Genomic DNA, 13,160 nt, shown 5'->3' with positions numbered 1-13,160 from the left:
CTCTGATAATAGAGCCCTGCAACAACGCAGTACTTCTGTACAGACCCTCTCCACAGTGCCGTTGCCTTGCGGAGTGTTAGGCGCGGTGTAGTGGTGGTGAGCGTGGAGCGCACGGTTCACTGCATGCATCAGCTTGTTTTTGAAATGGCTGCCCCGGTCAGATACCCATGTTGATACCACTTCGAAACTTGAGAACTATTTGAGGACAGCGGATACTGCGGATGAGCTGTCAGCATCTATGGATGCCTGGAGCCAGGTGTAAGAGCTGGCATCATCTTTGATAATAAGTACGTACGCCTCCCCTGAAACGCTTTCGCCCATGAAAAGGAAGTCGAAATGGATGAGCTCGTTCGGTTTATCGGCATGGAGAGCATGACCCATCGGTCGGGGCACCCGGAGCCCTCCAATTGTTGATGCACAATGCAAGCATGAGACACAGAAGGCAGCTACGTCGTCATCCATAGTCATCCAATAGCAGTATTCTTTGATTGCCGATAAAGTACTCTCGGACCCGCGGTGACCACCACGGCCACAGTGGTCAACGACACAGATACGAAGCTGGAGATGATGTGCATCGGCAGGGATGTATATTGAATCATTTCTTAATTTGAATATACTGTCTGCTTCCTGCAAGTTGTGTTCCGCTCGCTCCTCCGAAGAAATAGTGGATTGAGCGCTCGAAATGTCCGCTGCAGTGGGCAATTTTTTAGAGCTCTTTAGAGCCTCCGAGGACTAGAAGGCGCATTCTTGAGAGTGACACTCCGCGGAGCAGCACCCCGCGGCAAACACGACGTACTTCTCGACGGAGCTATCGCCGTGAAAGAAGCCAAAGTGCATGGGCATAAGTAAACAATATCCTCAAGGGCTTCAGTTGGTCTATTTTGCCCTTTTTCGGACCGTGCTGCTGATCACTATATTGATCATGGGGGTATTTTGGGTGTTTTTTCTTGGCTGAGAACCCGAAATTAGAGGCCCTCTATCTTCCAAACCAGTAGTCTTTGGCTCTTGAGACTCTGGGAAATGGTTGATATCGGGGTCTTCTACCCCTGAACCAAGTTTCGTAACTGACGCTCAAATATGGATAGAACTTTTGTTGGGTGAAAGATCCATGATCAGTATACTGATCATAGGCGGCTGGCATTAGGGATATGTCCTATCTAACAATTCCTTGTTGAATCCCTTGGCGAAAATCCAAGTGTGCCTGCCTTGTTGGATCCCATGGCTGCCATCTCGAGATCATCTCAACGTCTTCTGTGGCTTCGTGAATGGCGACCGGCCTCTTTGGGCCTGATTCTGTCTTTACGGTAAAATTGTGCACCAAAACGAACAAACGACACCGCACATATGTATAAGTTACCATACGGCCGGCCCGTCCACATACCTGCCTCTCCCTTCTTCCCCCAGCTAAACGGATTCCACCCCTTGCCTACCGTACCGAACAAAATCAACTCGTTTCACAGCAAGAGCGACCGCAAACGCCAACTGCTCCCCGAGACTTTTCGAAAGTACACTCCTTCACCTCACATCTTTCCCTTGTCGCCAACTCGTCATCTTGAACAATGGTGCTGGGCCATCTCGCAGCACAACTTCTACATCATCCTGTTTGCTTATATCGCGGCCTTCCTGCTGTGGACTGCCTTGCTCGCTTGCAACTTTATCAAATTGGAGTGGCGCAAGGCACGCAACGTACGCGACGCTGGATATACCAACCTGGCCCTTATCGGTTTCCCAGCTCTTTACATCTTATTTTACATTGCGATTCAAGTTGAGATCGATGCCAAGGAAATGTTCACGGCGATTGTCGCATTGGTATTTGCGCTGCTGCACTGCTTGCGGACAGTAAGGGCCTTGTGGAAGCTTCGTGTGTTTGTGGCGTGGGCTTCCAGGAGCATTCGAGCTTTGCGGGCGCTGGGGATTGCTTATGAGTTGAAAGTTAAAAAGCATCGGGATGCCGAAGAGAAGAAAGATAAGCGTAGGCGAGGAAAGGACAAGAACGAAGGCCAGGACGAAACAGAGGTCCTGTCTGCGGATGAGATGGCGGATGAGCCGGAGGTCCTGCGTGCGTATGTGGCGGATGAGGTGTTAGTCAGTGCCAAACTCATCGAGAATAGCTTTTATAGTGGAATAACCGGTTCTTATTTGCAGTTCGGGGACATGGATATCACGACGGACTCATCGCGTGGCGAAAATTTTCTCCAGCGCATAATGACACTGGCGCGTATACTGTCCATACCAATCCGATACGCATATCTTACATTGTTGTGGATGTGCTTTGGGAAATACAGTGTTCCGAAAGTGCGTCAGGTGCCTCACGCACCGGAGGAGGTTTGGCTGCGGTGGTCTGTAGCGTTCGATGCTCAAGGGCTGGGAGGGTGAATAAAGAAGTTTCGAGTTGCAGCAAAAACCGACGAAGATTTGTCGGGTTTGAACAATGTCAGACCGCACGGGACAGACTGTCTGAGTGTACGAATATAAGTAGGCGCACAGAGCGACGACGAGGAAATAAAGGACATCGGTCTCGTGTTCACACAGGTTATGGGCAACACTCGCTAACCACTCCCCAACACGACGTCACACACCCGATCCCTCCGCCATCAGAGGCCCCTCCCTACTCCCTCACATCTCACCGCACTACTGACATACTTCCCACCTCCCCGGCTCCAGCCAGCACTCAGCAACATGGATAAACGCTCAGACGTTCCCAAACTCGACACAGCCAACTACGGCCCATGGCTCGTAGCAATTCGCGCCGCAGCTCACACCATCAACTGCATCAACCACATCACCCGCAATCCCGAAGTACCCCAAGATCCAAACCAACAGGCAGAATTTCAGCGCAACATACACTATCTCATCGGCAAAATCATATCATCTATCCCACCCGAAATTGCCAACTTAATCATCACACCGACCAGCGATCCTACAACCTACGAACTCATAACAGCAATTACTGCACACCTTGACACCACGAACACTTCCGATCACAAGTACCTCAAGCAACTCGCGGAACAAACCGTATTTCTACCCGACATGACACTCTCTCAATACATCACAGCCCATGAAACAATCAGAACCAAAATGATAGCGGCACGCTACCCCTCTATATCAGACCCGAGGACAACTGTAGAATTTCTCATTGACGGACTACGCTTCAATCCAGTCACATCTACAGTAGGTGTCCAACTCATCTCACTAGATCCCCACGATGTCAAGGATTTCGTACACAAATTCAACCGCATAACTTCCTACACCTCCTTCCAAAAATCCACCAGTACGACACAAGGATTTCCGCCTATCATAACTACAAGCGCGAACCAAGACACATGGCGAACAGCCCCCTCCTTTCGTCGAGTGCCACGTCGTATCTCGAACCCATGTAAGTTCCATCAAAACAGAGGCATACCTCACCCGATCCACAGGGACTACGAATGTCGACACCCTCAACACCCTCGTCACCAACGGAAAACAACCACGAAACAATACACGCAAGCTCGTACATTAGCCCCAGACGTCCCGCACATTACCGAGGAAGTGCATGAACACCCAATCATGTCAGCTGACGACCATCCACCCCCGCCATGTACGTATACACTCGACTCCGGAGCTCATCCTTCACATGTCTCCCACACCAAACATATCCCCCACCCGAACTCCTATCGCGCCAAAATGTACACAGCAACTAACGACAGCACCCACTGTACACACCGTGGTCAGACATCAATCAAGACGAATATGAACAACACAATACGCATACCAGCCCTCGTTACGCCGAAGATCAAGTCTAATCTACTATCCGTCCATGACATCACGGTCCACCATGGAAACGTGCTCTTCACACCAACCAAAGCAATCATGTACGCTCGAAACAAAGGCACAACCAGGATTCTCGGAACCGCGCCATGGAAGCACAAACATCAAGCATACACCTGGAGCTCCACACAGAACCACGCTCATAGCGCTCGCACACGACCCTCCAATACTAAAAATACCAAGATAGCGCAACCCAAATCCAATGACCAACCTTCACCCTCTCTCTCACCCTCCCTCTCAAAACCCAATCTACTACTCTCGCAACGTCCAAATACCACCACCGCAAAGCACCACAACACTCAACCCATCTACAAGCTTCTCAACACCCAACCCACACCCACTCCCCCATCCCTGGACATTATTGCACTCCACGACTGGCATTTAAAACTCAACCACGCACCACCCCGCTTCATCCAATCCATTGCCCGTCAACAACTCGTGCATGGAATACCACGCCGCCTCGCCTCGATCTCGGCCACCATATCTTGCTCAGCATGTGCTTACGCCAAACAAAGACCTTACCCGCACAAACCAAAGCAGCACTCCTAGAAACCGTCAGAATACATCAGCTCTGACACATGTGGTCCCATCAATCCTCCATCACTGCAAGGGCACCTGCACTTCCTCTCATACATTGATGCCGCCTCCCGATAACTCATCCTATTCTTTCTCAAAGATCGACGCGAAGTCGGGATAATTGTGCCTCAATTCTTCAAGCAACTTCGCCAAAACGGCCGCCTTCCACGCATATACCGCACCGACAACGCAAAAGAATTCAAATCGAAAGCCGCTCTCCACACGTACGCTGACCTAGGCATACAGTACCTCAACAACACGCCCCATCAGCCCCAAGAAAATTCCTTGGCCGAGCGCATTAACCAAACGATAATGAATGCAGCTCGAGCCAACCTCAAACACGCCAACTTACCCCCATATTACTGGGAAGACGCGGTCAAAGATGCCGCATACAAATACAACATCATGCCGCACACCAGCACCGGATCCACACCATATGAATTATGGCATGGCACCCCCGCTAAACCACCACAACTACTCACATTCCGCCAGCTTGGCACCATACCGGTATACAAACACAAAACCAAACTTCAAGCCCGCGCGATAACAGTACGATATATGTATGCCCACACCCCAGACCATCTCACTGTACAGGATACCCAATCTCAAAAATACCACCAAATCCGAACTCAGGACTTCCGCCCATACGACAAATACCGTGACCCTACTCACACCCACCATCACAGCTTCAAAGCCACTCTTGCCAAGAAGATCCAAGTCCCACTCATCACTCCCGATCCCAAAAATCACAGCGCCGCCCGCCAATACCCTGACGCTACACAATGGGCGACAGCCCACAACAAAGAACTCGACAAGCTCGATGAGACCAACACAATCAAATGGCTCCCAAACTCAGCTATCCCTGCTCATGGAAAACTGATACCACTAACAATGACATATCGATACAAGCGATCCTCACAAGGGCAAATAACTGAACGGAAGGCCCGCTGTGCAGCACGAGGAGACCAAATGATAGCAGGACATCACTATGACCCAGATAACGTCACAACATATATGGCAGAGAAACACACCGTCAGACTCCTGCTATCCATAGCCGCCGCACGCAATTGGACCACAGAACATATGGACATCTCATCCGCATACTTATACGAGAACTACTGTCACAAAAAACCAGTCTTCATAAGGCAACATCCCAGGTTCGTCGGCTCCATGAAACATCCCTGCAAAGGTGGAAAACTAATCAAAAACATATATGGAACACCTCCACCCGCGCACATCAACTACGATGGATTGGTCGCCCACCTCCTCAAGCATCAATACCAACCCACACAAGCAGACCCGTGCCTATTCCACAAACACAACCAGCAAGGCTCTATCATCATTGCAGTAAGCATGGACGATTTCCTATCAATAGCATCAAATCCTAACCTCCACGATCAACTACACATCGACCTCAGTCGAAAAGACCAGGTGAAACGACTTGGATTCCCCACCAACTACCTAAAATGGACAATCACAAAACAAGAAAACCAATCCATCCACATATCTCAACCCATCGTAATCGCCACTATTCTAGAAAAGGCACGCATGACCACATGCAATCCAAAACCTACCCCCTCCCATACAAAACAAACTTAGACGAAGCATCCAAATCCGAAACTCTCACATCGCCGCAAGCAACGATGTTCCAGCAAATCATAGGCGACCTGCGCTACGTCGCAGACAGTACAAGACCGGACATCCACCTCGCCGTCAACAAACTAGCCATAGTCATGCACAACCCCACCATCACTCATAATCAACTCTTAAAATGGCTTCTTCGATACTTGAAAGGAACTCAACGACACGGCATCGAATTCACACGCAACAGTTCCCCCAGTCAACATGCACTCAAGAGTAAGGGGGATTCCGGCTTCGCCAACGACCCGGACCGAAAATCGAGGACAGAGATAATCCATACCATGTACGACTGCCCCATCAGTTGGACCTCATCTAGGCAAACCACAGTAGCCAGCTCCACTTGCAAAGCTGAATATTTAGCGGCATCCACTGCTACACAGCAAACACACTGAATTCGACGTGTACTTGACGACATAGGCCTTCCAGAACCCCATCCAACACCACTATTCATCGATAACCAAGCCACGATACAAGTCGCCAAAAACTCAGCGCCCACCAAACGCAAAAAGTTCATTGACATCAAGCATCACATCATCCACGACCACATCTCCCGGGGCACCATAGCAGCGACACACATCCCAACCAGCGACAACCTGGCCGACTATTTCACAAAACCCCTCGGACGCCTTCGCACAAGTGAGCTCCTGAAGAAGCTGCACGTCAACCCCCCTAATCTCAATCCCCATCGGCGAACCCCACGACTGTCAGACCGCACAATTACATTCGCCGATGGAAATCTCGATAGTCAGACCGCACAGGACAGACTGTCCTGAATGTACGAATATAAGTAGGCGCACAGAGCGACGACGAGGAAATAAAAGACATCGGTCTCGTGTCCACACAAACAATATGCAGCAGTAGGAGATCGACGGGACTACGTGGCGAGCCGAGTGCTGGCCACGGCTGGATTACAGCTGTGGCTGGGACGTTGCTCACCGCTGGGTGAGGACTCAGCTGTGTCAAAGACAGAACTATTGCGAAGAGTGGCCGAGTCAGGCGGCGGTTTGCCGTTTGATGCAAGACACCGATCGAGAGTTGTGTGACGCCATTGAGAATTGGTTTATCTCAAGACATAATACCCTCGGCAGACACAGAATCCCCACAGACTGACCACTTGTGAGTACGTTCTACCGTAGAACTTCTACGCTTTGGGTGGGTTTTTTGAGAATTCGCCTTACCGATGCAGTTTGTCATGATTCCCATGCACAGCTCACACACCTGTACCACGCACACACGTAAATTTAGCACAGATGTAGCGCCCCAGGCAGCGCCGCCGCCACCGGCGCCGCTCCCCTTCTTAGTCGCACACGGTCCGTCTCCCTCAGTAAACTCGGGCATCGTTCCTTGCACCACACAGTTCACAATGACGGAACTGCTCATGTACACGTATAACTGTTGTACAGGTACAGCAAGGCAAATATCGTCACTTCCTTTGTTTGGGCTGTGTGCATCGTCGACGGGCGCAATCGGACATCCAGAGTCTCAAATCGGAACAAAGCCGCGTACGGAGACTTCAACGTCTGAATCTGAAGCAAAGACGTATTGATAGTGTATTGATAGCTTCTGAATTCGTTGATGGTAGGCCCCGACAAAGTCAACTCCTGTTTTTTCATGTTCATTATATCGCCTAGTTCATTCTAGCGAGTCTGGTTCACCTGAGAAGTACGAAACCGTCGTTTCTGGGCCAAAAAGCGGGGTGGCACTTCCCTCACAGCCTTTCAGTTCACGGCACCGAGACAGTTCATCCTATCAGGTACGCAGCTTATCGAGACTTTACTCTGTACGTAGAACCTTTGGTATAAATACAGTACCCTTCAAGGGTAAATTTACTGTTGGTACGAAGAATAAATTCGAAATGGCTTTCTCAAGTCGACTCCAAATCGTATCACAACCGTCCTTAGCCACCTGCCAACACTCTCAGCCGCTCATCCGCCACTCTAACGTCATTAGTCCGCTCGTTGTTGTTTCTAATCTGCAATGGCTCTGACGGCATTCCCCTCCCCATTTCATACTGTTCCGTTCGCTTATCTGACACGCCTGTTCGCTCAGGGGACACTGTGTCCCAGTCGCACGTATGCCACCGATGTGCAGCGCAAACAGTGGAGGGGGGTTGGCGATTTTAGGCACTCTTTGCGTACTGTACGCCGACATATCTTCATCCTCATATCTTGCACTCTCAACCGATATGGTGCAGTAGGGCGTTAGAAAGATAAGTAGAGTTTGTGAGCAATACAAGGCACAGAATAAGTTTCAAATGGCCAAACCAGTTCGATTACCGTAACAAAAATTGAATGCAAGGAGATGAATTATTGTGCGAAAATCGGCTCAAAACCGACAGGGCAAACTGTAGGGACACGATAGAAAAGAATGGCTGCTCTTTTCGCCCAACAAATGCGTTTGACGTCGTAACATTTTATTGAGAATCCGTGCCTTAGAGTCGACTTGCGACTGAGGGCGCAAATGCCGATCACAAAAGCCTTTCACCCCAGAGCTCGACACTGCCCGAGTGTCTCTACTGACATTTATTGTTGGAGCAGTACTCGCACTCGTTGGTATACCAACAGTCAAATGAATCGGAGCAGTACGCCCCACATTTCTTCAGTTGGTGCGCGGCGAGGCGAATCCTCCTCTTCTCCCGAACGGCCTGCGGGATAGCTCTCGGAGTCGCGGCGGCGAGGCAGACGAGCAAGGCGAGTGCGAGGAACAGCGTGAAGAAACGGCTTGCCATGCTGAAAGTCAATAGAAGTGGATATGCTCTGCGTAGATCAGATCGGTCTTGGTACGAGTGTGTGAGAGTCGTACTGGCAGATGCTTGCGTCGAAAGGTCCGTGAGTCGAATGGGGGTGGTGGTGGTAATGAGACAAGGCCGGTACTTATAGCCCTCAGGGCCGTTGGTCTCACAAAGGATATCCGTCATAACAGACTAGCGGCTCACCGAAGGGAAGCATACTGTATGACGATGATACAGTACTCTAGCAAGCTTACGGTCAGATACGTGTGCCTCGCCAACCCAAATGAAGGGGAGGAGGCGGGTGGGGGAAGCGACAGTACATTACTGCATCCAGCTGTTTGGCTCATAAAGCGGTGCAGTTTGCATCCAAAGTTTCGCGGGCAGAATTTTAATCGGAGCGAGATCATTGGATGCTTCAATGATGCGATGGGGCCATCTGGGAGATGTTTCAGATATCACTCGTGCCGGCCGAGAGCGTTTGCAGGCCAAGCTCCTGCGTGCTGTATCCAGTGCTTGCTGCCCCATCGTCTGCCGACACCGACATCGCCCTTCCGCTCGCTTTCTTTCGTGCGCCCTAACGTGTCGGCACGTCTACGGCGGAGTGAGGGGCAAATAGCAAATGTTCCTTGTTCACGCAATGCCCGGAGAACATCTAGCCAGACAATTCCTGTGTTGTGTTGCTGTACTTTGGAAGCAGTCATAGATTCAGTCAGATCTGTCTAGTGTATGGTTTTGTCTCAATGAGGTGTCTCACTGACCCTTCACCTGGCTCCATTGAAATGAGAAAGATTAGCACCGCTCTTTCTTCTAAAAGAGACGATAAGGACTCGAAAATGCTTGTGAAGTGCGAGTTAATTCTCATGCCACCTCCGTGAGAAGCGAGCACAGCACTACCCTGCTCTATCAGCAGTGAGCGGAAAAGCATTTGCTTCGATTCAATTACGCGCTAACCGCGCATTCGGACAAACAAGGTGACATCTCTTCGGCAAAGATATCATCTATATCTTTGTGGATCACCAAATCTTTGCTGGACGGGATCAGCATTAAAACTATAAATCGCTTCCGAGCTTCTTTTTTTTTACGTAAAAAACACCATGTGCTAAAGGGAAATCTTCCCGAGTGTTGTGACATCCAGACGTTTACACGGGCGTGCCGCCTCATCATCCGCAATATCAATCACTCCTAATGTCTATCGGACCGTCAGACCTCATATGAGGACAAAAGGGGTTTTATTTTTTTTAGACAACCAAACTCACGATTCCACTTCTGTTTTTTTGAAACTAGAACGCCATCATTGCAGGTAAAGCATTTGCCTGTTGATTCTCGCGGAAACCAACTCCTTGATGCATATAAAGGTGTTCAAAAGAAAATATTGGCTTACAGTACGCAATTTTCTTTAAGCTGATTTGATACTAGTATAGAAACATCTCCCTGCGGGCTATCTACTCGGTTCTAACTTGTAGAAAAAAAATTAACTGACATTAAAAACCAGTCGTTCTACCAAAGAAAAATAGAAACAGTCGCTATCAAAGTTGAAAAGAAATAAAATTTGCAGATGTTTTTGTTATGATAACGCTTGGCCCAATAGACGTTTGCATCAACTTGGGCAGTTTGACCGACATTACACTGTCGATCGTTCACATCTATTTCACATGAGGTCAGCATGTTCAACCCACACACAACCCACACAGTGGTGATCCGATCATGGATCACCAGTTTTGCCCTGATTGTTGACGAGTGGCATCTTCGGTGGGACACACGCATATCAAAATTGCAAGGGAGACGTAAGGCTCTTCTTCGAGATGTTTGGGGTGATGAACCGGTGTAGCGTCTGCCCGAACAGCACTTCACAGAAGTATCATATTCCGAGATTGGGAAAGAAAAGGATATCTAACTGTTCGCCGGAGGCAGAGCTTTGTGTTCGGAAGCACATTTTGCCACACGTAATAATAACCATTTCTTGGGTTGCCGAGTAGTAGCATGGTTATTGGTTAATGAAAGCGTGTGTTGTGTCAGATAGTGCTCTGGAATCCATTCCTACACTTCGCATCCTTTATTCAAGCAGTGGAACGGAGAGCGCGAATGTACGAATGCAATCAAGTAGACATGCAAGGAAATTTGAAGACGAGTTGCCGCCAATTAGTGCCTGAACGAGAATTGATCTCGTTTGAGGCCAAATGTTTTATACACACAAATTACTTGTCTGGATTTCTCTAGTGTCTATTGGACGGACGTTTTTGATCATGAGGATTTTTCCTGTCTGTCAGAGCATTAGAAAGACCCTCCTAAATACCGTGCATTCTAGGTGCCTTCAAGGGACTTCGACATTGTTTTTTACTCTTACTGTTACTGTTTCGCGGTAACTATGGCTTTCAGTTCTCCCTCTTTGCGCCAGAAACGGCGCGGCAAAAAAGCCTCATATGAAGCGAAATCCTCAAATGAGGCGCATTGTCCAATAGACACTAGTGTCTATCCGACTGAGGACAGCTCTTTTTTTTGCAAATATGTATAAATTAAATTGAACATTCAAAAAGCTACCTTGAGCACTATTTCCTTAACGTGCTTGGTTTCGGCAATAGAATCTTGCATAACACCGGGACACAGCAGAGCTTTGAGTGCACAAAAAGCTTAAGAATATTATCCAGATTGAGCACCAACTTGCGTTTTTGAACAGGCGTTTTTGGTTTCGAAGTTATTTTACATGCGGTTTAAGGATAGTTTAAAAAAGCTTCTTTTCCAGACATATATTAGTAGGTACAGTGAACCCTTGATATAAGGGACCTCCTACAAGCAATTCCTTGATAAATGAAATGGGCGGTGGTCCACGGGACGGCGAACCTCATTTCTGGAACATTACGGCGCGTTTCTTACCACCATGATAGAAGCAAGTATTCACTCCCAGCGCATCATGTGACCCCTCATAAAAATATGCGAATTCTAATATTCTATTTTTGACAAGCAACGGTCAAGAAATGTTGAAGGTACTGTCCATGTCGGTAACAAAAAGTTACCGTTTTTGCCTTCAACTTTGTATTGCCTTGGCTTCTTAAACAAGACTTTGGCATTTTTGTATCCCCTGTCTTTCGTCTTGGCGTTCATTCTAGCCCCTTCACACACAATGGCGCGACACGCCCTCAGTAACAAACAGAAGCACCAAGTTCACAAAGATGTTGCGAAACGGCGGGAGAGAGGAGAATTATTCCTCCTAGCCGATATCTCGAGCTGGGCAAAGAAAGAACTCAGACTTTCCTTTTACCTGTCCAAATCGGTCATTTTTCGCATATGCCGCTGCAAGTCTCTGGAACTCCCAACAAAAAAGGCAAGCGCGCAAACAAACAAGCTCAACCAGAGCTTGAAAAACGTTTGGCCGCATGGATATTGGATCAAAACCAGCGTGGTCGGTGTGTCTCGGGAAGTATGATAAGGGAGAAGGGAAGACGGCTTCTTGCGGATGTTGACGTGCTATTACCAATAGACAGGAAAATTAATCTACAGTTTACGTCGTGCTGGCTTTGGAATTTTCAGAAAAGATGGGGCATCAAGTCCCGAAAATGCATGGAAAGGCTGCCAATGCTAACGATCAAACAGTAACGGACTGCCTACCGAGATTACAAGATATATGTAGAATATACGACCTGGACGACATATGGAATGCCGATGAGACGAGGTGTAACTATTCCATGGCGCCTGATCGCACAATATGTGCAAGTCCAGTTGCAGGCAGAAAAAAGCAAAAGAAGGGCCTAACACTTCTCGTGTGTGCAAATAGTTCCGGGACAGAGAAGTTCCCTTTGTGTTTTATTGGTTCAGCTGGGCGTCGCCGTTGCTTTCAGAAGAAGACAGGAGAGCAGCTCGGATTTTATTATGCCCATAGTAAGAAGGCGTGGATGACGATGGATTTGTTTTTAAGTGGCTGCTTCGGTTTGATTCTTACGTAAATAGGACAACAGGGAGAAAAGTGCTGCTGCTGCTGGACAATTTCTCCGGTCATGGAAGACCGGAAAGGCTACCAGACCTTTCTTGTGTGCATGTGGAATTTCTTCCTCCGAACACCACCTCTAAGCTTCAGCCTATGGATGCTGGTATTATCAACTGCTTAAAGAAGAGATACAGGACCGCTCAGTACTGTAGAGCACTCGATGTTTTAGAAGATAGGGACGAGAATATTTATAATATTGACCAGTTGACCGCGATGAAGTATCTACAGAAGCTATGGCGCGAGATTCATGCTGATATAATTGATGTTTTTCGATCTGTCTGCAAAACAAGATTTTAAACCACCTTAAAACCGCATGTAAAATAACTTCGAAACCAAAAACGCCAGTTTAAAAAGGCGACTTGGTACTCAATCTGCATTGTATTCTTAGGCTTTCAGCGTATTCAAAGCTGCTATCCCGGTGTT

The 13,160-nt window shown here is 48.4% G+C and overlaps 2 protein-coding genes; one reads left to right on the top strand and one right to left on the bottom strand.

Annotated features, from left to right (window-relative positions):
• Nucleotides 1-8,004: 8,004 nt before the first annotated feature.
• Nucleotides 8,005-8,232, top strand: CHC_T00000811001 (hypothetical protein). The gene has a single exon (XM_005718137.1). It carries the CDS (start codon nucleotides 8,005-8,007, stop codon nucleotides 8,230-8,232), a length of 228 nt encoding a protein of 75 aa, XP_005718194.1.
• Nucleotides 8,233-8,380: 148 nt separating this feature from the next.
• On the bottom strand, nucleotides 8,381-8,944 carry CHC_T00000810001 (hypothetical protein). XM_005718136.1 is given in 2 exon segments: nucleotides 8,381-8,539; nucleotides 8,540-8,944. The coding sequence occupies 1 exon segment, from the start codon at nucleotides 8,942-8,944 to the stop codon at nucleotides 8,540-8,542; it is 405 nt and encodes a 134-aa protein (XP_005718193.1). The 3' UTR covers nucleotides 8,381-8,539.
• Nucleotides 8,945-13,160: the final 4,216 nt, after the last annotated feature.

The sequence above is a fragment of the Chondrus crispus genome, genomic scaffold (assembly GCF_000350225.1).
Source record: "Chondrus crispus Stackhouse genomic scaffold, scaffold_372, whole genome shotgun sequence".
Classification (NCBI taxonomy): Eukaryota; Rhodophyta; class Florideophyceae; order Gigartinales; family Gigartinaceae; genus Chondrus; species Chondrus crispus.
Note: the sequence above shows the minus strand (reverse complement) of the source record. Positions and strands in the feature narration are given on the sequence as shown.